This window comes from Stegastes partitus, unplaced genomic scaffold (genome assembly GCF_000690725.1).
Source record: "Stegastes partitus isolate 25-593 unplaced genomic scaffold, Stegastes_partitus-1.0.2 Scaffold106, whole genome shotgun sequence".
Classification (NCBI taxonomy): Eukaryota; Metazoa; Chordata; class Actinopteri; family Pomacentridae; genus Stegastes; species Stegastes partitus.
The window spans coordinates 320,329-346,014 of record NW_007577837.1 but is presented as its reverse complement, the minus strand read 5'-3'; the positions used below and the strand labels follow the sequence as shown (position 1 = coordinate 346,014).

The following is a 25,686-nucleotide window of genomic DNA, read 5'->3' as shown; positions in this document are numbered from 1 at the left end:
CTGCAAGGGTTTTCCAGGAAAGACGGAAGCTGTATGTCAGTCAACGGGACAGACAGAGCGCTACATGGCTTCTCAGTCAAAGACGCCGCGCTGATGTTTGGTGTCCAACGATTGACTTGTTTGTGTGTTTCTGCAAGCACGCTTTTGAAGTTTCTCCACAGCTTGATTTTAAACCTGTTCTAACCCTGCTATTCTCCCCCCTGTTGTCACTTTTCCTGCACGGACTCTGCTTCAGTGGCCATGCGTTTGTTTGATAGACGTGCGCAGAGTTCTGTCCAGTGGAGCCAGTCGGAGGTGTGATCTTTACATAAATATACGTCAGCTCTGTCAACGCTGGAATCTGCTGAGGAGTTTGTTTTTCTTTCTTTCTTTTTTTTAATACATTTTATCCGCTTCTCTCCCTGCGCAGAACCGGCTTTGTAAGAATGATGAATGGCTCTTTTAATTGTTTCTAATTGATATCTACTCTGAAAGACTTTGTTATGAAACACGGCCAATTTAGTAACACCGATACACTGTAGTGCCTTATTAATTCTCTGCCGTCTGGCTCGAGCACTTTGTAATTGAAAAGAAGTCCGTCTGTGTGTTTGTAATATTTCTTGGTGAAAGAGCATGCCTGTTTTGTTTTTGTTTTTGTTTTTTAATGCCAAAATGCTTTTTTCTTTTTGCTCACCTCATTGTGTCCAAGTCCTTTGGTGTATTCAACCTTAATTGTTCGGTATTACAACGTAATCTCTGCAGATTTGCTTCATTGTTTAGGTAGCTGGGTTAGAGATGTTGTGGAACTATCTTACAGCCTGGCAAATGTGTTTATTATTATCATTTATGATGAGGTGATATTGGATGATAAATCCTCATTCGGCTCCCCCACGGCAGGCGCGCAGGCTCGGCTCTGCTGGTGAGCTGCTCGGGGAGAACATTTGCATACATATTGTCTCACACCTTTAGATAGACTTTCTCTTTCTCTACATCTACCCTTTCAAAAGCATTTCCACAGGTACACTTAATGAATAAAAGAGGGAATTAGGGAAACAGGAGAGAAGAGGAATGCACAAAGTTGGGGGTGGTAGTGACACCTGTAACCTGCTTTGGTCGTGTGTTTTTTAATGGAGGCGCGCTGCTGTGTTGGTGTTTGTTAACTCTGGCTATTTTCCACCTCTGGGTTATTAACTGGTCCATCCATGATTGTCTTGTCAGATCACCCAGGTATCAACGTGATGCTTTGATCACGTTCCTCTGAAAATGAATCATAAAATGGGTATAAATGCACTCAAAGACAGAAGGCTGTAGAGATATGCACCTCATATCACCTCGGGGGGAAGAAGTGACTATAGAAACAAATACATTATACAGCAGACACACCTTTTCTGACACGTTGGTTTTACTGCAATTTAAGGCGTTCACACCAAGGCGCTGCCATATGCACTTTGTCCCAGTATTTTTAACCAAGACATGAGCCGTGGTGTGTTAATCGTCTGTTGGATTGTCAGTAGCCTGTTTTAGAAAACAAAATCTTCCTTTTTTTTTTTTTTTTTTTTTAAAGCTGCTTGAAGGTGCCAAATGGTGCTAATTAACCAAGTCAACACACCGCCCTCTAATGTAGAACAGCAGAATGAAAAGAGATTGATGCCAAGTGCTTCAAATAAACATTAAAACAAGAAACCTGGAAAAAGAAACAATATTTTATCTTTATATATATATATAGATCTCATGCCTCTTGACACACTGCCCTCTGCTGTTGCTATAGAAAATTAGACCAAAATAATGCATTAAAGCAAAATGACGCTCTGTAAGACATGTTATCATTGAAAACAAGCTTATGAAAAGCATCTGCTGTCTTGAGATGTGAGTATCTGAGTCAAAGACTTGAGTTGGAGTTAAAGTAAAATACTATTCTGAATGAATCTCATTTGTCTTTTTGCTTTCGTGAATGCCGGTTGTGTTTGTGGATTCTATCAACTTGAAATTACGGGGTGCCTTTTTAAACTGGCATTTTAGCAAAAGTCTGATGATCAGGTGGACTGCTCCTTTAATATTGAGCCTCTGACACCAAATTTTTCTGCTGTAGCTCAACTGCTGTTTTTTTCAAGTAGGGTTACAGACTAAGGTATAGGAAAGAAGAGCAAATCTATTGACAAGATTACATTTTATGTTCAGGTAAAGAAAACACTGAAACTGGAAAAACTGAAAACTTGTAAATTCTTTAAATTGAAATTGCAGCAGTGCTCATTTGAGAGGAATCAGATTATTTACGTACATCTGTCTTAAACCAGTGACATTAATAATATTTCTTAACTTTATTTGGATAAACTTTATTTAATTGTGTGTTACATATTGAAGCGATTCATGTAAGTTGCTCCAACTGTTCTCTTTTCCAGTGTTTCAAGAAGTAACACTTAGACATTATACAAGAACAAGTATTTAGAAAAACATTTTTTTAAAGTCAAATGAGGTAGAGATCCTAAACATCCATCCACCTGAATCGTCCCTGTTGCTGATAGATTCTATCCAAGCTTTACAAACTGGTTGCAATTCTAACTAAAGCGTTCTTATTTTATCACAAGAGCTTGGCTTTTAAAAAATGATCTGGTTAATAATTTGTGCAGTCAAACTTGTCCTCTCACGTGGCTTGTAGAATCTATGTTTGGATTCCTATTCCCAATTCTTCTTGCTCATTACCTTTTCCTCTTCTCACCTCATTGCTCTTTTCTTGTCTCCACCGTGCTTTTCCTTCTCCACTTTTATCTTTCTTCGGCCTTCTCCTCTCCCGTAAAGCCTCCTCCACTCCCTCCACACCTACAGTGCTCAGGTTGACAGATGTTTGGCTGGCCGGCCTGTCATAATAACTGTGGTGCTGTGTGTCTCAGGTGGCTGGTGTTGGCTGTTCCTTGAGTACTTCACAGCCAGGACAGGACAAGACAGGACATTGCCTGGGGCTATGGGTGAGGGAGGGGAGGAGCAGGGAGGACAGGAACAAGGAGTGGAAACAGGAGTTTTATTTTTGGTTGATTCCATAATGCGCTTTACGTAAGATCTGAATGCAGCTGGCGGTTACATCTCAGTAAAGACACGTGTACATTCAGCCCATCTTGTAGTCAATGAGCAGCATATTTGCCAACGTACTCAGGTCTTGATGAGTGAAACTTAGAAAATAAAAGAGGGCTGAGGAAAAGCAGCAGCAGAAACGAAAACACAGCCATGTAGACATCCGAATATACACACACACGTGTAATTTGAAAGGGCTCGCTTTTAGTGTTGAACCCACAGAGGATTATCACCCAGCTCTCCAACTCACCTCAGGTCTATGATTATCTTTTAGCATCTTTTAAGTCACTGTTTTAATTTTCCAGACCACAATTATACAGCTATGTTCACTCTCACCCTTTTCTTCAGTGTTGTTTTCAGCCACAGCAGGCAGCTGTTTCCAGCAAAAAGAAAAAAAGAAAAAAAAGTGAAGCTTTGATCAACCCACTGTACAATACCTGCTGAAATACCAGAAAGACAAAGGTAGCCACAAGAGTAAATATTCAACTTCTCGCTTCAGATGAATGTTGATGCTGCTCTGTGTCAGCTGTGTGTCTGAATAAGCCAGTGTTTCCTGATAAGTGTGTCATCTTATCAATTTAGAAATATGTCAAGTTTGACTGTTGAACTGCCCTCAAGTCACCAAAGAAGTCAATTATTGTAATCAGGTAAATATGAGGAAAAAAAGGTGCCCCTTAACTCAGACTATTTTGGATAATAATAATAATAATAATAATAATAGTAATACTCAAATTAATGTGCCAACAGCCTGTAAATAAAGGGAGTAAAAGCTGAGTTAAAGAGGATCAAAGGGTTTACCAAGACCATAATCTTTGGAGTTGCGCAGCTTCAACCATAAAAATGTCCATTATGCTTTAGTTGTCAGTAGTAAACATTTTAGGGGAGAGAAGGTTTGATAAAAGTGAAAGTTTTGCACTTCCTGTTAGGAAAAACAGCAGTTTGTTTTCTACTAAATACACCACTTAAAATAATTTTAAATAGTTAGATTATTTTTATTTTTTTTCTTTTGTCAGAGGCAGGGTTGATATATAGGAGGATGGAAGATAAATATTAGAGAAAGAGGTGACAGGCAGAGATGGGTTGCAGGGTTGGGGAGAGAGGTGGCAGGGGGGCCACAAACCCTTCAAGCCAGCAGGAGGCTGTCTCTGCTGAGATTTATTGCTACTCTGTAAGCTGGACCTTGTACCTCGCTGTCAGCCTCTCTCTCTTTATCTCCTCCTTGAGTGTTCTCCGCTATGACTGATCTGCGGCGGTACAAGTTTGATAAGGCGGTAATAAGAGATGCAGATGAACACCGGGTCGCGCCAGCGAACGTTGTCGTCTACATACTGGTGTTGTTTATCTATTCTGCCCTGTCATGGATGGAGATGTTTTTCCTCCTTTTTTTAAAATTTCATAAGAGACCTTTATAAATGTGCTGAGGCTGATAAAGACAGACATCTAGAAGGACAGACAGACGGGCCAGTTTCAGACTGGATGAGACCTGCAGTAAGCCCTATATCAGCCTGGCTTTACTGTCTTATTGAACACTAAGGCTCTCCAGTTTACATCGAGCTCCGTAGATCCAACCACAGAGCGAAGGGAAAGAGTTTGAGGACATGATTGATCTTTGCCAGCAATATTTCCTCTGCGGATGGCAATGATTGGATTACCGTGTTTTGAGATGTGTTTGCAATGTTGACATGGGCTGTTCTTCTTTGCTGTAATTATTGACGTACTCGCAACTTGTGAAAAATATCACCACTCAATTTTGACTCATTTGTGACAACTTGTGCAATCATAACTGTGAATTCTGTCAGTTTTCTGACCGCAGCGGAGCTCGTTTCATTCGGCGGCTTCTGCTTTATGAATGTGTAGGTAACTGCATACATTATAGACTTTATGAAGGAATGGCTCAGCTCAGCTAATGAAACTGTGGTACAGCAGGACACAGGGGGAATCGGTGTGCACCACAGCACCTCCCCGGCAGCCAACAGCCCTGTGCGCTTCTGACAGACAGACAGTTATGTAAGAGGGGAGAGCTAAAGGTTGCCTTGTCTCCTGAACCACCAGAAATCCGCACAGACACAGCGAGCAGCGGTGAAGATAGGTGGCCTGCTCACCTGCTGATTATAAAAGCTTCTTCATGCAATAATAAAAACGGTCCTCTCCTCCACTTCAGGGAGCACAGATGGATGTAAGGCAACAGCCTAAATATTATGGATATTTGGACATGGAAATTACAGCCAAGGCTCGACCACTCAAAACATCTAATCAGCATTATAGAACTTCCCAGTTGAAAATAAACAGCCCTAACCTAAAGCGGTTATTAATAAATAGGGCAAGTTCAGTGCTTGATGTATGAATAATTATTGCGGTCTTCGGGGAGCTGTCCATGTAAAATTAGATTGCTGATTGCCAACCTAAATAATTAACAGCAGTGTGATTATGGGGACTGTAGTTCACTACGTGTTCTGTAGCCTTTACAGCTGTCATATGGCAGCTTAGAAATAATGAGCATTCAGTATAGGGACATTGTGTGGGACAGCATGGCATGCTGCAACCCGTCCAGCGGCAGCATTAGCAGTCCACTGTCCGAGCTACTCATCACCTTGACAACCCATAAAACTGTCACTGGGGAGACAAAATGTTCATGCCTGTAGCTATGTGACCAAGACGCGTCTGTAAGCAAATTAGTCCACGTGTCGGAGGATATTTGTGCCTCCCAGCGTTGAACTCAGGTGAGGACTAATGAGTTCAACATCTCCACTCCCGCCTGTTGCAGCTTACAAATAAGCACCGTGATAAAAAAAAAAAAAAGCTAAATATGCAAAAAAAGATTTAATCTGTTCTCATGGACAAACTGTGTGTAAACAGACACCCTCAGTGCAGTTTTCAGATTGTTAATATAATACTTGTATCATTATTTCATAAAAGGGAACCTTTTTTTTACTTTAAGGAGCCCATATTGTGCTCATTTACAGGTTCATAATCTTACTTTTGGAGTCTTCAAGAATGTGTTTACATGTCCTGTCTCATCTTAAAAGAGATGAGCTCATGAGATGAGATCAGCTTCTAATATCTGGAGATGTAGTTAGTGGAGCTAAACTACTCATTCTTTGTTTGAGGATGTGCCAAAGTAGCCACTAGGCAGGCAATTATACAAATGTGTTATGTAGTGACGTAGATAAGTAATGGAAGAATAGTCTGGACAACAAACGAGGTGTTTCAGGCAGTTCTGGAGAAATGTTTTTGGTTTGAGAGAATAATTCTCTTTGGAGTGGAGTTCTGACTTTGTAGCTTTTTACATAAAAAAGCACACTAACAGAAAGTGAGAACCCCAAATGGCATCATATGGGCTCTTTAAGAGTTAAAAAAGCAGCATGTTGGTCAAAAAAACATCCAAATATATACAACCAACAGAGCAAAATATGTCATTTTTGAAACCAGTTCATTGCAGTTTGCATGCGTTAGTGACTGAAGTGATTCATTGCAGGAGGATGAGAATGAGTTAACAAACAGTTGATTCAGTTTGCATTTAAATCCCATAATCTTGTGTAATTTAGCAGCACAAAATACTTTGGGGCTGCTAAATTACTGGTGCAAAGTTTTAAAACCATGCAAGACTTTTACCATAAATTGTAAGACCAGACCTGTGGTTGAAGGCAATGGTACGCTTCAAAAGGACGAGTGGTTGTTTTTTCTGATGTGTTGTCCAACCATGATGGAAGGAATATTGTTTTGCTCCAACACTAAGTGAAAAGCTGCCCATCATAGAAAGTTGTGAGACACGATAACTGTTGAACACGAGGATAACAGCTCACATTTTCTGACAGTCTCTCCCAAAAGGAATTCATAGCGTTTCACTTGTTTGTACACACAAAAAGTGACAGAAATACTTGTGAAAAAAAAAAAAGAGAGCCAGAGAAATAAGTTCAAGCTGTAGTTAGTTTTTCACTTCTTGTTGAAGTGTCAGTTTCTGAAAGTTACAGAAATTGTCGGACGCAGCCCCTCCAGTCTGCTTTGCTACATGAATCACTATTCATGAGGCAGCGGGGTACGGATGCTCTGCTGTTTGCTGCATTGGAGTTCCATGAAACGTACATAAGACGCGATATAGTCTTAATACAGATGTTTGCACACCCACTTTCTCGAGTGCAAACTTTGAAGCTGGTCAGAGTGACCACCATAGGTCATCTCGAATGCAGAGCAGAGCGACGCTCCACACCGGACTGCCAAACAGTCGCCTTAAACCAAAGACTGCTGCTCTCTAGTAAAGTGGTTGACCTGAATTATCATCACCAGTGTTTCTCCCTCGTTCTTGTTGTGGCTTTTGTAGTCTCCCCTTACTCTCCCGAACCCACCCCGCCTCGTATTCAGCGGGCAACCAGACATTCTTGACATTTTGCAAAGGTTGAAAGACAAAGAACCTTTGTCTCCTAATAAGGCCACGCTCTATACCCCACCTGAATGAAAACACTGCTCGAGCAAGAGCGAGCGCGCGAGCATGTGAGGAGGTGTAGGGTGAGATGTTTGCGTGTGATGGTCAGGGGCAGTAGGGGTAAAGGGATGTAGGGGACGCAGACAGGAGGGAGAAAAATGCAAATGAGGATGGGTGGGCAGCACAGAGAGAGGAAAAAGGAGAGTCGCAGGTATGAAGAGAGATGAAGGTGTGTGGGAGGTTTTGGAATAAAGATGACAGTAATTAGAGGAAGGAAAGTTGAAAACTATTATGATTAGTTCCCCATATAAAGGCTGCTCGTGTTAACAGTTTGGTTTTCGGAGGCTAATCGAAGTGCTCGCTGTGAGAAACACAGCAGCGCACCCTGATGCTTCACCCGCGGTCACACAGACGGACTCGGATTCTCTACGAGAGAGCGATATTCTCCGTCGCCGCAGGAGCTTGAAGCGGAACTCGCAGCACCCAAGGTCCTTCTGGTCTCTTCTCGTCTCTCTCTCTCATCCATCACACCCCTCAGCTCTACCTCTCACCTCCCTCAATCTCTCCTGCGCCTCATTCCTCCGCAGTTTGCTCTGAAAAACTCGTTCCAAAACAGCTGAAGCAAGAGAAAAATAGTTAGTGTTCGAGCGAGGACAGAGAGGCGATGAAACAGAGAGAGGCTTAGGACCTGGTCAACACACCTTTCAGCTTCTTCTTGGTTTGAGTCGCTCCGCTCGTTGTCACTTCAAGTTATCTCCTCTTATCATGGCCCCCCGTGTTATGCAATGTCCCTGCATTGTCTCATTCACTGTTTTCAAGGTGCTGCAATTTTGTGAAACACAGAGGTAAAAGTGAGAACACAATGCTGTTTTTCCTTGTTTTTTTTTTTTTTTGGTCTTAACATTACATAAGGAAAAGGTAAAAATATCTGGACCTCTCTTCAGAAGCAGATGGTGTGGTTATGACACCAGGCTCGTTAAAGGCAGCTATAACTAGGAAGAGCCAAGGGTTATTGTGAAGTACACCACCTTAAATCCAGCTTCCTCCACTAACAAGGAGAAGAAATGTTCAGCGTCTGTGGTGAGATACGCTAATGTGCTTTAAATTCTCCTCTCATACTCTCTTGTCTGTCTCTGTTACTTTATATCTTTGCCCCCCCCTGATTTTTTTTTTCTTCCTGCTTCTGTGCTGGTATTCTGTCACTCACTGGAATGTGGGCAGATATGGGATAATAGTCAGACTTTCAGATTAGCAACTCAGGAGCCAATGTTAACCACGTGGTCGTTGTTTTACCCATGAGCCCGTTGTCTTGGAAACGTTGCATAAGAGGGGAGTGGGAAAGCAGGATTCCCCTTGCTGATTGGGAGACAAGGTGGCACATCTTTCTTTTCTCTCCCCTCATCTTGCCACCCCCCCCGTTCCTTCCACTCGCGTCTCTTTCTTTTTCCTCCGCTCGGCACCTGCTCTGTCTGCGACAAAACACCGGCGCTCCAACTATCTCCATCGTGCCACGTGTTGAATCGACTCGGCATGCAGCGCCTCCAAACGGAGCTCCACAGTCAAAAACAGTATATCTATTACAGTTAGTCGTCCCCGCACCCGAGATTCAACTAAATTAAAGCTCCGGTTGGAACAGTGATTTATGGCTCAATTGGAAATGTTTGTGCTCACACTCACACACACACACACACACAAACAAACACCTGCAAACAAACACACACACACACACTGCGCTATAAGCTGTGTTGTGTGTCATCCTTGGCTGTGGGAGGCCTTGGCTGGAGTCAGGGAGGATGCTGCTTTGTTGAATCCACTGAGACCACATGTTCAAGACTGCATGACTTGGCCTTCCATGGCTTCCTTATGAGCAAGGCCGTGCTGTGCTTACATATACCAGGAGGATGAGAGAGAGGGGGAGGATGAAGGAGGACAGCACGTGAAAGAAGGATGGCCTTGGCTCTGGAGACAGGACAATTTATCTTCTGTATCCTCACTGACTGCAGCTCTTTGCTTCATTTAAAACGGAGAAAGAAACATGATCAGACCAGGCACTCCGAACTTAATACAAGCTGTTTAGGAGTCAAGATTGTATTTCATCCCAAAAATGTCACAACAACACACAGTCTGACATACCTGTGTGAAGTAATTAGTGATCAGAACAAATCAGGGCTGCTGCAGGTTGCACGCTTCCCAATGGGGTAACCTCAAATAGTGTGTAATCTGCATTTTATTTTTTTTTCCCCCCCAAGCATATAACAAGCCAAGAAAAGAGCAGGGTGGGCAGCCCCTGAGTGAGGGAGCTGTCTTAATCCATGTGTTTAGCAAGCACCATCTGTTCCTTTTATTCAGATGGGAGTAGAAATATTTGGTTGATTAGGAGAGGATCTGTGAAGGATAGCCGCACCGCTAGCACCGGTTACAAGGGACACACATGCTCGGTTCTGTCAACTGGTGTCTTGGAAAACAAACAAGAGACAGACACATAGACATCAACATGCTAAATCCTTGAATAAGTACACTCGTGCGTATGGATGTGGATGTGTACCAAACACACAACAATAATGTTCAAAAACAGTGTAGCACTGCGGAGAGAAGCAGGCACGAGTTAGCTGAGCAGATTAGAGAGAATGCAAAGACTTGCAAGGAAGAAATGTCTGCTCAGTGCATAACACAACAGGACAACAGGATACAATATGACCAACATTTGGGACATTGTTGGGCTACACATGCTAATCAGTTCTTGTCATTACCAAACATTATTTGATTCAATATGCTTTGTATAGATGAAGAGCTACATTGTTTGGAGTTTGGAGATTCACTGTTGACCTTGAAACAGATCCACTTTGTTTTTCTTTAGCTTTAAGAAACCAGGAAAATCCACCAAGTGGACCATTGATCTGAATTTTTGTGTTTGTGAGTCATTGTGTGATTCTGCCTTGGCTGTGTGTTGGTCTTAGTATGGCTTTTGAAAACAAATAATTCAGGCTTACTCAAGTAAATAATTCTGCCTGACCTGGTGTCTGTCTTGACTGGTTGCAGTTTATCACAGATTACCTACTTATGTTTTTAAAATACCACGTCCTCATGGAGAATAGCATGAGATGTGTTTCATGCAATTTGCACACCAACGTTTCTATCACTTATTCATCCAAATTAAAAAAAAAACAAAACAAAGGAGTTCCTTTCAGTCCATCATTGTAATATTATTATTTACATACAAGCATATAGATTTAATGCATTATAGATATTTGGCTGATTGAATATATTCATTGCAAAAATGCCATATCTGTGTGTGTTTAGGTGCAGATCTCGGTGGTCTGATGGACCTGGAGTCTCTGTACCGCGGCGTGGAGCAGAGCATCAACCACACGCGAGCAGGAAGAACGCGCAGGCAGAGCCTGGACAGAGCCTACAACATCGAGGTGCTGCTGGGCGTCGATGACTCCGTGGTCCAGTTCCACGGGAAGGAGCATGTCCAAAAGTACCTGCTCACACTCATGAACATTGTAAGTGTTTGCAACTCACGCAGGTGTGAACACTAACACGACTAGCCGAGGAGTAGATGAATTTATTAAATTAGTGGATGATTGAAAAAGGCATTCCCCGTGTACAGTATGCAGTAGAGTTGAGTAGACCCATGTGGAATATCAGTGAAATGTCAAATGATTTAAACTGAGTGTTTACTCTTATGAACAGCCAGAAATAAATAGTTTAGAACGACTATATTGAAAGTACAAAAAAAAACCTCAGTACAACAAAAGTGAATACATCTCTGATCACTGACAGACAAGTTAGGAAACCCGGGATCACTGAAACAAAACTGAGTGCACAGGAATTTCTAATCAGCCTGATTAAAATAACATGGATATAAACGACCGGTGAACTACAGAATTTTCTTAGTTATGGACCTCAAATGTATCTGTGTTCACATCTGCATTGTGGAAAATGTAATGATGAGACTTGATGCTAAATGATACAGGAAGAAAGAATCTGTGAAAACACAATTGCAGTCGCCATCAGGAGGTCTAGAAAGATCCATCGTACCACTAATCAAAGCCACAGCGGTCATCCTCCCTGAAATGCCACAAACGACAGATGCATAGTCCCGACAGTGAAGCACAGAGATGGGTGTGCAGTTCTTATGGACTGTGTGGGAGGAAGCCGGAGAACCCAGAGGGAACCCACGCTGCATGGGGAGAACATTCAAACTCCACGCAGAAAGATCCCAGGCATCATAACTGGGGTGCAAACCGGGGATCTTTTAGCTACGAGGCGACGGTGCGACCTTACAACCCCACAGAAGTATCTGACGAGGAAAAATGGAAACTTTGACCTGGCCTTAAGTTGCCTAACTTTAGTCCAATAGGACACATTTTGGGGTATTTTTATTTAAGGTTGAGCAACACAACTCTTCCCGTAAAAAGCAGAGTTCTCTCCGGAAATTCTTCCATGCCGAGGATGATTGCGTCTCAATCACAAAGGTGGGATAGGAAGTATTGGAGGGGAAAAAACAGTCATGTCAGTCATAAAAGCTGTATGAACTTGTGTTGCATTGAGTTCCTACAGTGTGGCCAGTATTTTTCATATAGTAAATCCAAACATCTATTTTACCAAAGAGTAAATGTGTCACTGTTTCATTTAAAAGTGATACAGATACTGTATAGTGATGGAGTTTTGAATCATGTGACAGTTTGGTGATGCTGCACAGTGTACTCACTTCTGTTGTATCCTGTAAATAAACACTAGGTTTATTTTAGGTTATTTTAGGGCCTGACAGCAGACACATTTTGGGTTCCACATTAACAATTGAACCCATGTTAGTGTACACACCTGATGCACAGGTTCCCAGATGCCCAAATCTTACACTTGATGCTTGCTTAAACAAAAATAATAATAATAATTAAAAAAGGAATTATTAATTTACTAAAGTCTTTCATTTGAGTAGAATGAAAAGTAAGTCACAGAGAGGTCAAAGAAAGAGGGTAACGGACACACACACACGAACACACACACACACACACACACACGAACACACACACTCCAACTGAATGAGGATTCAATTCCCTTCCTACATGTCCTCATCCAGCAATCAGCCGCGGGTAATCCTTTCTTCTCGATCTGAATATGATGAGATTTCATTTGTGTGTGTGTGTGTGTGTGTGTGTGTGTGTGTGTGTGTGTGTGTAGGGGTGTGTGTGTGTGTGTGTAGGGGTGTGTGTGTGTGTGGAGATGTGTATGTGTAAGGTAAGACCTCTGTGCTGATGGGGCTCCTACATATCATTTCATCAGGCTTTGTGTCATGTCATCATTCATTGTGAGTGTGTGTGTGTGTGTGTGTGTGAGAGAGAGAGAGAGAGAGAGAGAGAGAGCGAGCTGCAGAAACAGCAGGTAGTATGCTCCGGGCCACAACAACACTTAGCACTCACACTCCCAGGTGTTGTTACAAGTGTGTGTGCGTACATGTGCTTGTGTGTCGGCGTGACACTGAACACACTGCAGACTTTAATCTCTGCAAATTAAACCTGTGGTGAGAGAGCTGTTTGCATGCATCCGTACGTGTGCGTGCGTGTGTCTGTTTGTGTGCGTGCTCCTGTGTGCTTTTGCTTGTATTGTGACCCACTGCGCAAGGAACCCACCTCCGACTGTTAAGCAGGTGCAAGCGCGGAGCAACAAATCCTACCACACCTCTTTGTCTCAGTTCAGCGCTTGAGAAAGAACAAGAGCCGCTGTGCTCTCTGCCTCCCCTTTTAGATATTTGTTAGACAATATAGGAGAAGGGAATACGCAGCCCTGTCGCAGCCCCCCTCTAATCTGTGGGGAAGACATAGAGAGACGGAGGGAGAAGGAGTATTTTAAACAGCGCATTTGGAATAAATTACTGACAGCCAGATAAACAGAAATAAATAAATAAGGGCTGCCTCCCACGCGTGGCATCTGGGCGACTTTCTTCTTGAAAGTTTGCTTTGCTCACTTCAGGATGGGTGTGCTCTGTCTGACTCTCTCTCTTCCTCTATTTTATTCCTTTCCCTCTCTGTCTTCCTCTCAGTAGCGCTGCAGCTTGCATTGTTACTCCACCCTGACTCGGGTAGTTTATGGCAGTAAATCCTCAACGATGTTTAAAAAAAAAAAAACTTTCTAAGTGTAATGTGAGCGATAACGCAGGTTTATGAGAAGACATACTTAGTAAAGGGGTAAATTTAGGATAAGGAGAGAGCGTTTAGAAGATATATTTGCCACAGGTGCCCTCTAAAGGTATGCACATGTAGGACAAGTCTTTGAGCTGTTGTAACTTCTTAACCACACAGCCATGACAGGAATACATTTATTCTCTGTTTTTGCCGTTTCCTTGCCAGTTGTGCAGCGTTGTCCTAATTTAAATTGGTTTATTACATTTGATGTGATCAGTTCTATTAAACCCAAACCAGAGAAAACCTTAAAACTGTTTTGAAACTGCACAAACATGATATATCTCTCCTTCCCTTTTCCGGTTCCCTGTATACCTGCATGTTTATGTTTGAACTTTCATTTCACCTAAAACAGTGTGTCTTTTGTCACAGCATCTGTCGTACAGCCTGCCTCCTTCAAATGACGAGCAAGAAGCTTGTGTTTCAGTGCAGGAGGTTGTTCAATAAAAGTACAATCTATGCAGTGTTTATTTTTCACTCTTCTTCTCATCTTTGCGTGTGTTTTTTTTTTCTTCTTTTTTTGTAATGACTCTGCATCTTCCTCCTCTCCTTCTTTACTTCTTTCATCTCTGTTTCTCTGGCTGTCTGTTTGAATGACTACTGAAGTGAGCGAAGGGTCAAAGTGGACCAGGAGTGTGTGTGTGTGTGTGGGTCTGTCTATTTGTTTTTGCTCATGTTGCGGGGACATAAATCTGCTTAGACAGTCAAATTGAAGGGATCCACTGTAGTTTAAGGGGGCATCTAAATCATTCAGTTGTAGTGTGGAGACTTTATAGGGTTAAGATGAGGGTAGAGGGGGTCAGATTAGGGTAAAGATTAAGGTTAGGCATAAGGTTAGGCTTAGGCAAGTGGCAATTAGGGTTTGATTAAATCTCCAGAGAAAATAACGCCAGTCAATGTGTTGTCCTCTGAAGCGATGGAAACATGGCTGTGTGTGAGCGAGGAGGATCAGGGACGATGCTGCTGTCTGCAGGACATCAAAGCCTCTCCCACAGAAAACCACTAAGTCCTGTCTAGAGAGTTCAGCAGGAGTGTCAAAATGTGTGTGTGTGTGTGTGTTGAGCTAAATGTGTGTCCTGCTGATTCTTCTCAGCTCCCACTCCTTTCCCATGTGTTTTTCTTCCCTTTTTCTATTCGCTCGTATCAATGGACCGAGAGCAGCTCTGACCACGTGACCTTTTGCAGACGACCAATAGATGATGCATGCAAAGACACGCAAATGAACGTGTACATGAAATGTAAAATAAATAATAAAAAATAAAAAAACAACTGCACCCATAATGGAGAAAGGCAGAGGCAGCATGACTAGGAAATGTCAAAAGCCTATAAATATTTTAATTGAACTAGCCACAGTTAACCCTCTCAACCCCAAGCAGTTTCTGGGTTGTTGTTTTTTTTTTTTTTTGTCCTCTGCAAAACAAAGTCCTGCATCGTTATGGAAGCAGCACAACCATGGCTAGATGGAGAGAGAACTCAAAGGTGTTTTGTGTGCAGCGTAACAAAGAAGCTGAATTGTGTTTCCGCACTTGTCTTCCATCGGCTGTACGGCCTGCAGTTCAGCCCGTTCAACTGAAAAGACCTCACATTTTTTTCATTTGACTGTTGTGTCGCAGCTGAGCACCTAGGAGCGCAGAATTTTTTAAGATGATCTTTTCTTTCTTTTTTTTTTGAACTGGTTAGACAGTTTATTCATCCATCCATTTGCTAAAACCATTTTATCCTGTTGTGGGTCATCAGAGGGCGGCTGTGCCTCAGGTGGTAGAGCGGTTGTCCTCTGACCGTAAGGTTGGTGGTTCGATCCCCGCCCCCTCCACAGTCGAAGTGTCCTTGGGCAAGACACTGAACCCGAAGTTGCTCCCAATGGCAGGCTAGCGCCTTGCATGGCAGCTCTGTCGCCCTTGGTGTGTGAATGTGTGTGTGAATGGGTGAATGAGAAACATTGTAAAGCACTTTGAGTGCCGCAAAGGTAGAAAAGCACTATATAAGTGCAGACCATTTACCATTTACCATCAGAGGCAGGTGGCAAAGTTTTTTTTGTTTGTTTGTTTGTTTGTTTTTTTGGCAATTTTTTAATAGAAATATGTAGAATAAACTGGTTTTGAAGAAATAGAACAATTTCAAGCTTACATTTAGTTACTTTTTCAGACAGGAGAAATAAGTCGTTCAATTCTTTCTCAACGTTTATTCAAACTGTGACCACCACACACAAGTTTATCTCACTCAAAGTCATGTTATCCTGCAAAAATAAAAAATGTTGTCCTCTGTGTATCTTAGCAAAGTGTAGCATTTTAAACTGCATCTTATTTCCTGTCAGCTGCTGATGCTTACGTTCAGTGTTACTCACCAAAACTCCTTGTGTGAATCCTTAATGCTTAACAGAGTGAAGGCAAAAGTTTGAATCCTACTTTCTTTACATACTGTCCATGTTTACAACCAGTGGTCCTATTTCCTGTCTTTGTTGCTATGCAGCTGAATTGTTTGTGCCACCTGTAGATCAGTGGACGAGTGGGAACATCAGCAGGAGTGTGTTTTGTGTCACTCATGTGTAAATTATAAAAATGAAAATAGTTACCCACTCATAGGAAAACTGCTCTATTGCACTACTAGAAATCAAAAATTCTCCAGGGCTTCCAGCACATTAGACAGCGTTCATGTCAATAAATTAAAACATAGGAACAGTTTTGTCATCTTGGACTTGTTGTCTGATTCCTGAATCAATAAGCTGTTCTTTAGGAAAAGTATTTGTTGAGTATTTGATTTATAGTTACATCTGCTCACTGGTACATATTTTATATCTGCATACATTTCACATTCAAATAGATGAAGGTGAGAATCCTTGTTAAAAACGCTGCGTTCTGTGTGTCATGGTGCAATAATCGTCCTGTGGCGATTATCGAGTTGATAGTCTTTGTTGCCAGCGGTGATCTGTCTCTCTCACCCATTAAGGAAGACCTTTCCAGAGGTGCCACAAAGTGTTAATCACACTCTCCATGGATATAAATAGTCACTGGTGATAAGGGAGCTGTGTGTTTAATTTTGATGAGACACATCAGTATACTGATGTTTTGTCTGCACATTTTTGCCGCTTGTATATGATGACAATCATTTCTGCAAGAGCTGTCTGGAAGCTGCACACATCGTTCAGTCTTGTCTTTACCAAAGCTCCTGGAGGCAGTGAAAAGTCCTATTATTAAGCAGTAGGAAGAGTTGGGAAAGGAGATGTAGTCCAGGTAATAATAGACACCTTGTTAGCTGGAAGTGTCACAGATATGTAAGGAGCACTGTCAGACTGAGAGCTCAAAATCTGGGCTTCACTTTTTAAATGTTTCCATGCGTGTTGACAAAAAGATGTAGAAAAGCTGTCCAAAGCCTTATCTAATTTATGTATCACTCCAGCCAAATTATATTTGATGACTCAGTTCTGTCTCATCAGCAGCTGAGAGTGTTTTTAATGCATATTTTTTCCAAAATGTTTCTCGACAAAAATGCCTGTGTAGAACCGTCTTCATGACAAGTTGATTAAAACACGAGATCAGTTTATGAGACGTTAAAAAAGTGGCTTAAATATATTCGAAGCCCTTATAAAGGCATAACTACCTCACATCCTTACATTTAATGACAATTCTCTCCTTAAACGTCATTTGAAGAAAAGGGTAGGCATCATTGTGGTGCTAAATGCAGCTGTGAACCTGCAGATCAGGTGCCAGCAGCTAATAAAGAGCAGTTTCAAAGTAGCCACCCTTCCCTTCCCTGTGACACACCTGTTCTTTTCTCTTGTTCGTGCGCTTCACTCTTTTAAAGCGCTTTCCCCCCTCTTTTGCAGCATTTAGCATTTCTGTGGCCTTCTTTCTTATATTAATGTTTTCTGATGCCACTGAAGGCTTATTTGCATGAGTTTTGTTCATAAACATGAATATATTTCCAGTTAGAATGAGCATGAACGAATAAAATCCTCGTTATTCATATGCATTTGCATTACAGCTGTAACTTATACGGTAAAATAATCACTGCTCGTGGTGATTACGCCGAGTTCCTCACATTTCCTCGTGCCTTCACACTTAATTTTTGTGCGCCTTCTTGCAGAGTTAAGTGATGGGCCTTGGCTGCGCTATTTATCTGATAGAAATGATTTTATGCCTTGTTGGCTTCTGTGAAGTGTTTGTCGTGAGTACACACACAGAAAGACGCATAGCAGGAAATATTTAGGACATCTTGGATATGTTACATGGGCGGTAATGTCATCTGGGGTCACAGAGAAGAACGTGAAAGGAAAGCAGGCAGCATAAATGAGAGTCATGTCTGTACAGTTGTTAACAAGGAACTGTGTGAGTGTGTGTGTTTCTTTGCATGCATGGGTAAGCATATCTCTGCAAATGAGTGGGTGTGATTTGGATTATGAGTTGCTGTGGCATATCTGTCCTCTAGTGTTCAGCATCTGTGTGTTAAGTGTCCAACTGTATGCAAGTGCTAAAGAGCATGAAGACACGTAAAGCTAAAGTTGGGACTAGAAGGACACTACACCGCCACCATGCATACGTGTGTGTGTGTGTCTCTCATTAGAGCGGAACTTGTGGTGTCAAGGTCACCTGGAAGTCAACCGCCCCTAATTGGCTTAACAGTTGTCAAGGAAACGGGCTGGATCAGGCCAAGTGTAAACTGACCCACCCAAGTGTTCATGTTCATCTGAGACAAACAAACACAGCACACACCCACAGAGACATTGTGTGTCACTTCCTCGTGCACACTTCAGCCTGCCAAGATAACGAGGGAGTGAGACGGATGTTACCGAATGAGGCAGAACTACCAGTAGGTAGCCAGACAGATAGGCAAGATCAAATAAAATGTAGACGCACGCATGAAGTCGTAGACAGGGTTAAACCGAGACACAACGCTGCTGAACTGAAGGCGCTGGAAGAGAACTTTTCCCCGTCTTCCCCGGCGTCCCAAACCCTCCAACTCTCCCCATCTGCTGCTCCATCCTTAGTGTCAGGAGCTGAAACCAGTGATCAAATGTCCAAGAATAAATTATGACAATTGCTTTCATTATGTCATCTTTCTGTCGCTGCTGCTGCATCATTTCTGCAGTATCTCTGTTTTTTTTTTTTTTGCTATTTTATACTTCATGACATCTTGAGGGGAACGTAGCTATTGAAAACCAAGTTTTAACCCTCTGAAACCCAAAACTCACCAGAGAGTTTGATGTTATGCCTTAAAAATTGCCAGAATTGCACCATTTATTAGAGCCAGAAACTGTAGGAATAGAAAGAATTCCACTGCTCTATACACTATTCATTTGTGATGTGCTTTTCTGTTTAGAAAATCAATTAAATCTAAGCTTGAAATCATGATAGTTCATCAAAATCACTTTATTCTTTATGTCTATTTTTTTAACACCAAAAAGTAATTGTTTGCACTAAGGAGGTTTTGTTAAAAAAATAAATAAATGAAAAATAAATAAAAAATGTGTGCTCCTTGGTGGAGCAATACACCCATTCTCAACTCAACTGTGACTAAAATTGACATGACAAAAATTCTGGGACTTTTTGACGGAACTGGGCTGAACTGCCGGCAGTGTTTAGACAGACACAGAGCACATAAGAGACTCAGATGAAAACAAATTAAAAATGTAAGTAGTAAAATATCTATCACATGCAATATCAAACTTTTTGGCACTTGAAAAAATTGTATAAATATTGATTGCAGTTTTTCAAATATGTAATTGCATAGATATATTTCTATAATAAATAATGAATATTATGGCACTACACCTGTGTCATACTGCACAGAAGACATTTTATGAGTTTTCTGTACTTCGACTTTTGGTTGTCTTGTTTCCACAGAGGTTCAGGACTTTGTGCTGCAGTGAAAAATGAGTCCACAGTGAGGAAACTGGATCAGCAAAAGATGCTCAGAAACTGTTTGGGGTTCAGAAAGTTAACACAAAACATGCAGTCAGTTTACAGCTTATGATATATTGTTGTGGATTAAACACTTCATGATTCTTCATATTACAGCATTATTATAACATTTTTTCCCCCAATTGATCCCTTTAAATATTTCAAGTAGAGTTGGGGCAGTGGTTTGCACCGTTGCTTCGCAGCAAGAAGGTCGCTGGTTCACATCCCGGTGAGGACACCCGGGATCTTTCTGCATGGACTTTGTATGTTCTCCCCGTGCAGCGTGGGTTCTCTCTGGGTTCTCCGGCTTCCTCCAACAAGGTCCAAAAACATGTTGAGGTTAATGGTGATTCTAAATTGTCCATAGGTGTGAATGTGAGTGTGCTTGGTTGTCTGTCTCTAAGTGTAGCCCTGTGATAGACTGGTGACCTGTCCAGGGTGTCCTCTGCCTTCACCCTAAGTCAGCTGGGATAGACTCCAGCCCCCCATGACCCTAGTGAGGATTAAGTGGTGTATAGATAATGGATGGATGGATAGTACTAATTTACAGCACTTTTGCTTTTTTTGTTTGAGTCATTATTTCTGAATACTTCCTCAAACACAGGTCTGATCATGCTCAGATTAAGTCAACTATTTTGTCTAAGTTGAAATGTGGCACCTTGCTTTTACGCCGATCCTGTACATGTTGTGGTACTACTGTACATAGAGAGCAGTTGTATGATGTGCAAAGTCCCTCAGGAGTATGTGTTCAGTGTAAAGTGGTCCTGTAGGAATTATGTAGATATTGTAGAGGACACTAAATCGTCCCACAGGGTATTTTTATTATTATTTTGCTCTTGTGGCTTTGTCAGTAGATTACTCAGGAGACATCACCTGAGCAGTCTCAGTTCTGGCTTGCAGGGGGAATCATAAAAGACGCATTAAAAAGTACAGCATTCATTTGGACTCTGATCCACACAAAGCAGTGCAGTTGCGTTGCTTTGCAATGCCTCACCATCAAAACTCCTCTCTTTTCTCTCAAGTAATGCTCCATTCCATTCAGAGTTGGTCAGAAAGTCACAGCCTAATTACAGCCTGCATTATTTTAAGCGTCTCAATTCAGGAAAACCACAGATGCCCACATTACGTGACATACTCGATGCAAAATTGCGTCAGTCGTGTTATTATAGTAATATGTCACAAAATTAGCGGGTTAGCTCAGAAAGCCGGGGACTGACAGATGTCTCTAATGACACAAAGGCCGTAAAATCAAACATGACTTTAGTCTGAGGTTTCTGAATATGTTGTAAAGCTGTTACTCCTTTTTACGTGGAGGGCATGTTTATATGTTGACGTAATGAAATAAATTTCTTCCAGACTATTTGTGGTTAACAAATTAGGGATTCTGACTTGAAGGAATCGCTCCTTTGGATTTTTCCTAATAAGATGCTGGAATTTCCAACTTTCACCACGTGTGGAGAGGAACATTAGCTTACTCCAGATTTTTCCTTCCCCTTTCTAAAACCTCGCCTCCGCAGCGCCGTGATGTATTTGTTTTCTAAGAATGCATCGTTTCCACTCCTTTCCAAGCTCTCTTTCTCCCCTTTTCCCTCTGAGCTTCTTCTCCCCTCTGTGCTCAGCTTCTTGTCTCTTTACCCCTCTGCCTCTCTGTATCTATTCGTAGCATTCCTCAACTCTCTCTCGTACCTTCCTCATGCTGGATGTGTCTGCAGTTTTGTTCCTTATCTCTGTACCTCTGTGTGTGTGTGTGTGTGTGTGTGCGTCACATGTGTGTATACAGTATGTGTGTGTGTGTCGCCTTCTCCGCAGCGTGTCCATCAGCCATCTCATTATGGCTGTCTGTTTTTACATCCCTTTGCCTCATTAGGCACCGCGCACAGCCACTGAGGACAGCAGGCCTCAACTCCAGTGCCAATTTACCCCTCTCTCTCTGGCTTTGTGTGTCTGTGTGTGTGCCAGTAGAGTGCTCTCTCTGCATTTCCCTTGTCACACATTACCTTGTTTCCTTGCATTAGGCGCTTTCCATCCTTTGCATCTTCTTCATCTCTTGCTCATCTGTGCTCATGGGAAACTGAGTTCCCTGCACTCTGCTAACCTTCCTTTTCTCTATCTCTTTTTTTTTTTTTTTTGGGTTCTTTCTCCATCATCATGTTGCCGGTGGGACATTTCGGTCCAGTCTTTGCTCACCCATTTGTACTTTTTGTTTTTAATTTATAAAGGCATCCTTTGTAACAGTTTGATCATTTGTGAGTTATTGATTTATGTATGAGTGATAGGTCATATAAGAATGCTTTTAAAATGGGTACATTTGTGCTTCAGTGTTGGGAAGGAAACCCTCCTTAATTTGTCCGAATCACAAGTTCGGGTCTGGAAAATATCTACAGAGCATCTCCACAAAATCCCTTTTTTTTTTTCCTTTTAAGTAGAGAAATCGTTGGCACTTTAAGAAACTGGAGTAAAATGGAAAGATCACTACTACTTTCATGTCTGTCCATTAAATATAAAACTATATCCAGGTTATAATGTGTAATTTGGCTGCAGGATGTCCTTACACTCAGCCAAAAAAAGAGTCTTGCATAAAACTCCGAGGAAACCACAGCTTCTCCGTGAGCTTTTGAGGTGACTTAAGGTGGCTTTTGTTACCTTTGGACAGAGCTGTGCTAGTTTCCCGATGCTAAGCTAAGATATGGTGTCTGGCTTCAAACGTTATGTTTGAGCGATGTCAATCTTCTCTGCAAGAAAGCAAATCAGCATGTATCTGAAGTTTTGTCATTATTTTATCTGCAACTGCAGACTTAGACGTATAACTTCACTGTAGAGTTGTTTTATTTAACAGTTCATTTCTGCCACTAAAACTCATTTTCCCCATTGTTTCTCTGTGTGATGGCAGGTGAATGAGATCTACCACGACCAGTCTTTGGGTGCAAAAATCAACGTGGTGCTGGTGCGGATTATCATGCTGGGCTACGGCAAGGTAAGACCTGTCAAGACACAAGTTCTTCTGAAAAAAAAACGTCAAGTGAGTCGCAGTTCCTGGAAAGCTAATGCCGTGCCTCTCTATCAGCACTATCTTTGATGCTAGGATTTTAGGATTCTACAGTAGCTTTAAGTCCATACAGTAAGCACAACCAAGTCGTACACACAGACTCATAAACAAACACACAGACACACAGACACACAGACACACACACACACACTCACTCTCATCAGCACATGCTGATGCCCAGAGCCTGTTATTCCAGTGGACTGAGCAAAAGAGGAACTAAAAGCATGCAGCATCCCAGGGGAGTGTTTTCAAGTCGCACGCCTTCACAGTTCAGCACCAAAGCACACAGAAACTCTGCCCGTTATGCAATCATCGTTCCTCCCAGAAGGCTGCAGCACAGAATCATGGGAAGTCCAGGCAAAGATAAACAATCAATGATAGCCCTCCCTCATTCATAAAGAGAGAGACCGGACAATGGAGGGGGGGGGAGCATCCTTTTCTTCTCGACGGTAACTCTATCTGCCTGGCTGGTGCTGAAGAGAGGGGAGGAAAAAAAAGAGGGGAGATAAAACAAGATGCGGCTGGAACGGAGGAGGGCAGGGATTACCCCAATGGATGATACAAGTGATTTTATTGCTGGATGTGTGCTCTGTGATATACTTATGCTGCTGTAGCCTTATCTCTTCCTCTGCTCTCTCTACATGTCTACAGTCCCAGTGGAACTCTGGAAACACACACACACACAACACAGACACACACTCACTACACTACATTGGTCATTCTGGGCCAGCCCCTATGCAGCTTCAGCCAAAGCTCCGGCTGTCCATCATTCCCAATTACCGTGGCAACAGAGCTGCACCCAGACAGCCTGCAGATTGGCTATGTGACCCTGAATGCAGGCGCACTCACACACCCACACTTCTCTCACACACACACACACACACACAATCCAACACAACATTTACACATGGCACACCATTACAAACCCATTTTTTTTTAAATCATAGAAAGAAAGAAAAAAACATATTCTGATTAACATGAGAAATCTCATACGTGTACAGTGCACTCCGTCTGAGGGGTGTTTGTGCAGAGTACAGACTTTACACTCCATCATGTGTGCAGAGGCAGGCCATATGTCTTCGGTGCAGCTCACTCACACTACACACACTCGCTGTTTGATTCAGCTGTGTATTGTGCATGTGTGAAAACAACAAGCAAATGTAGAAAGAGGCAAAAAGGGAAGCAGTGGAAGACAGGCATGGAGAGGCTTGTGTGAGCAGAACATAGCTGAGGGAGGGGAGGGGAGGTGAGCGGAGATCCTAATGAGGGAGAGCACGAGAGGTGAAGGTGAATGGAAGGAATTGCAGGCATCTGGGTGTTGGTGTGAGTGTTGACAATATGAATTTTAATCATGAGTAAATATTTTGTAATTGGACATTTTTTGACTATTAGCACAGAGCTCATTAATAGACAGCTCTTTGTTCAGCTTCATGTTCATTATTGAAATCGTCAATTCAGAATCCTAATATTATTTTGCAAGTACTGTGTATCCCTCTGAGTGTGTGTGTTTGAGTGTGCAAGTGTGTGTGTGTGTTATACACCTCAGCAATTTGCAAGATCTGCTGACAAGATATAACATTGTGACACTGCCCCCTACAGGGTTGAATAAAATGTTGAAAAACAACAAGCATCTATAGTTCCCTGTTTTTGTATCATCTTTACACCCTCCTCCCTCTTTTTTTCCCTTTGTGTTTGCATCTCCCTCTCTGGTTCCAGTCCATGAGTCTGATTGAGCTGGGGAACCCGTCTCAGAGTCTGGAGAACGTGTGTCGCTGGGCCTTCCTGCAGCAGAAGCAAGACACGGGGGATGCCGAGTATCACGACCACGCCATCTTCCTCACGCGACAGGAATTTGGCCCTACGGGCATGCAGGGTAGTAAAGAACATGCACACAGTCTTTAATAATTTGGTTGACGGACGGGAAAATACATATGTCCACATTTCACACTGGCCCTCCCGAGAACGTGACAGTCATACGTACGCACAGAAAACTCCCCTCTTCCTTTCTGTGCCTCGTTTAGCTGCATTGTGCGCTGTGGGTTTGGTGGTTGGTGGTTTTCTGTGCAGCAGAGTACAGGCTAACAGTCAGGCCCAGGGGAGAGGCCTCTAAAGGCAGTGGCCTAGCTATCCAGAAGCCCTTCAGCTGCCCTTGGGCTCAGCCTTCAGCAGCAGAAAATCAATAGACAGAGAAGGGCCAGCCACAGCTCCACAATTAAAGGCAGTACAGGACAGACAAGCACACAGGGAGTTGGAGATTGGCATATGTAGAGGTGGAAGGCGACGGTTTCGGGTTAGGATTAGACACAGCGGTGCACACACATTTGGCCTTATGTGAGGGTGACTCCCCTTTGTGTGTGTGTGTGTGTATTATATAGATGTAAATCTTTAGATTGAACTATTAGATTGAAATGAGAAGTAAGTGTACTCAACTCATTGATTTTTGTTTACTAATCTTTTACTGGCATAACTGTCAAATGTATACAAATAAACAAGCTCTGTCAATCAGAGTGAAACTAAGGAATTGTCTGGTAATTGACCAGAAGTGTTATTTTAGTGTTACTCAGTTTAGGAAAATGCATACAGATTGAATAATTGTAGAATATGAACTTCATACCTGACATTTGTTTTGTTTGTGATGCAGTGTACTAGATTTGTGTGGAAAATATACTTTGAAATGAGCAAATACAATACTGACACAAACACTGATGTGACATTAATCTTTACCTTTGACTGGCTGAGTCAATGAGCAAACTGTCTTTTGTCAACAAATCTATAAATCTTTAAGAATCCCTCTGTCTTCCTGTTTGCTAAGGTTATGCCCCGGTGACTGGCATGTGTCATCCAGTGAGGAGCTGCACTTTGAACCACGAGGATGGTTTCTCCTCTGCCTTCGTGGTGGCTCACGAGACTGGACATGTGTGAGTATGGTGACGTTTCATTTTTTTGGTGTTTTGTGGTTGTTCTAAACTTGAAGGTGTAAAATAAAAGATGTTACTACTGGTGAGATGAGCCATTCAGAATGAGCACCACTAGTCCAGTGGGTTTATTTTCTTTCTAGAACTGCATCTGCTTACTCGAAAACATCTTGGGCAT

General features: G+C 42.2%; 1 protein-coding gene across 1 annotated transcript in view; it reads left to right on the top strand.

Annotated features, from left to right (window-relative positions):
- The window catches only part of LOC103354394 (A disintegrin and metalloproteinase with thrombospondin motifs 2-like), a 196,811-nt gene that overhangs the window by 153,630 nt on the left and 17,495 nt on the right, over positions 1-25,686 (top strand). Inside the window, exons 4-7 of the mRNA XM_008277741.1 lie at positions 10,766-10,971; positions 22,438-22,521; positions 24,310-24,466; positions 25,406-25,511. Of these exons, the coding sequence (XP_008275963.1) occupies positions 10,766-10,971; positions 22,438-22,521; positions 24,310-24,466; positions 25,406-25,511 (553 nt within the window). The remainder of the gene's footprint in view (positions 1-10,765; positions 10,972-22,437; positions 22,522-24,309; positions 24,467-25,405; positions 25,512-25,686) is intronic.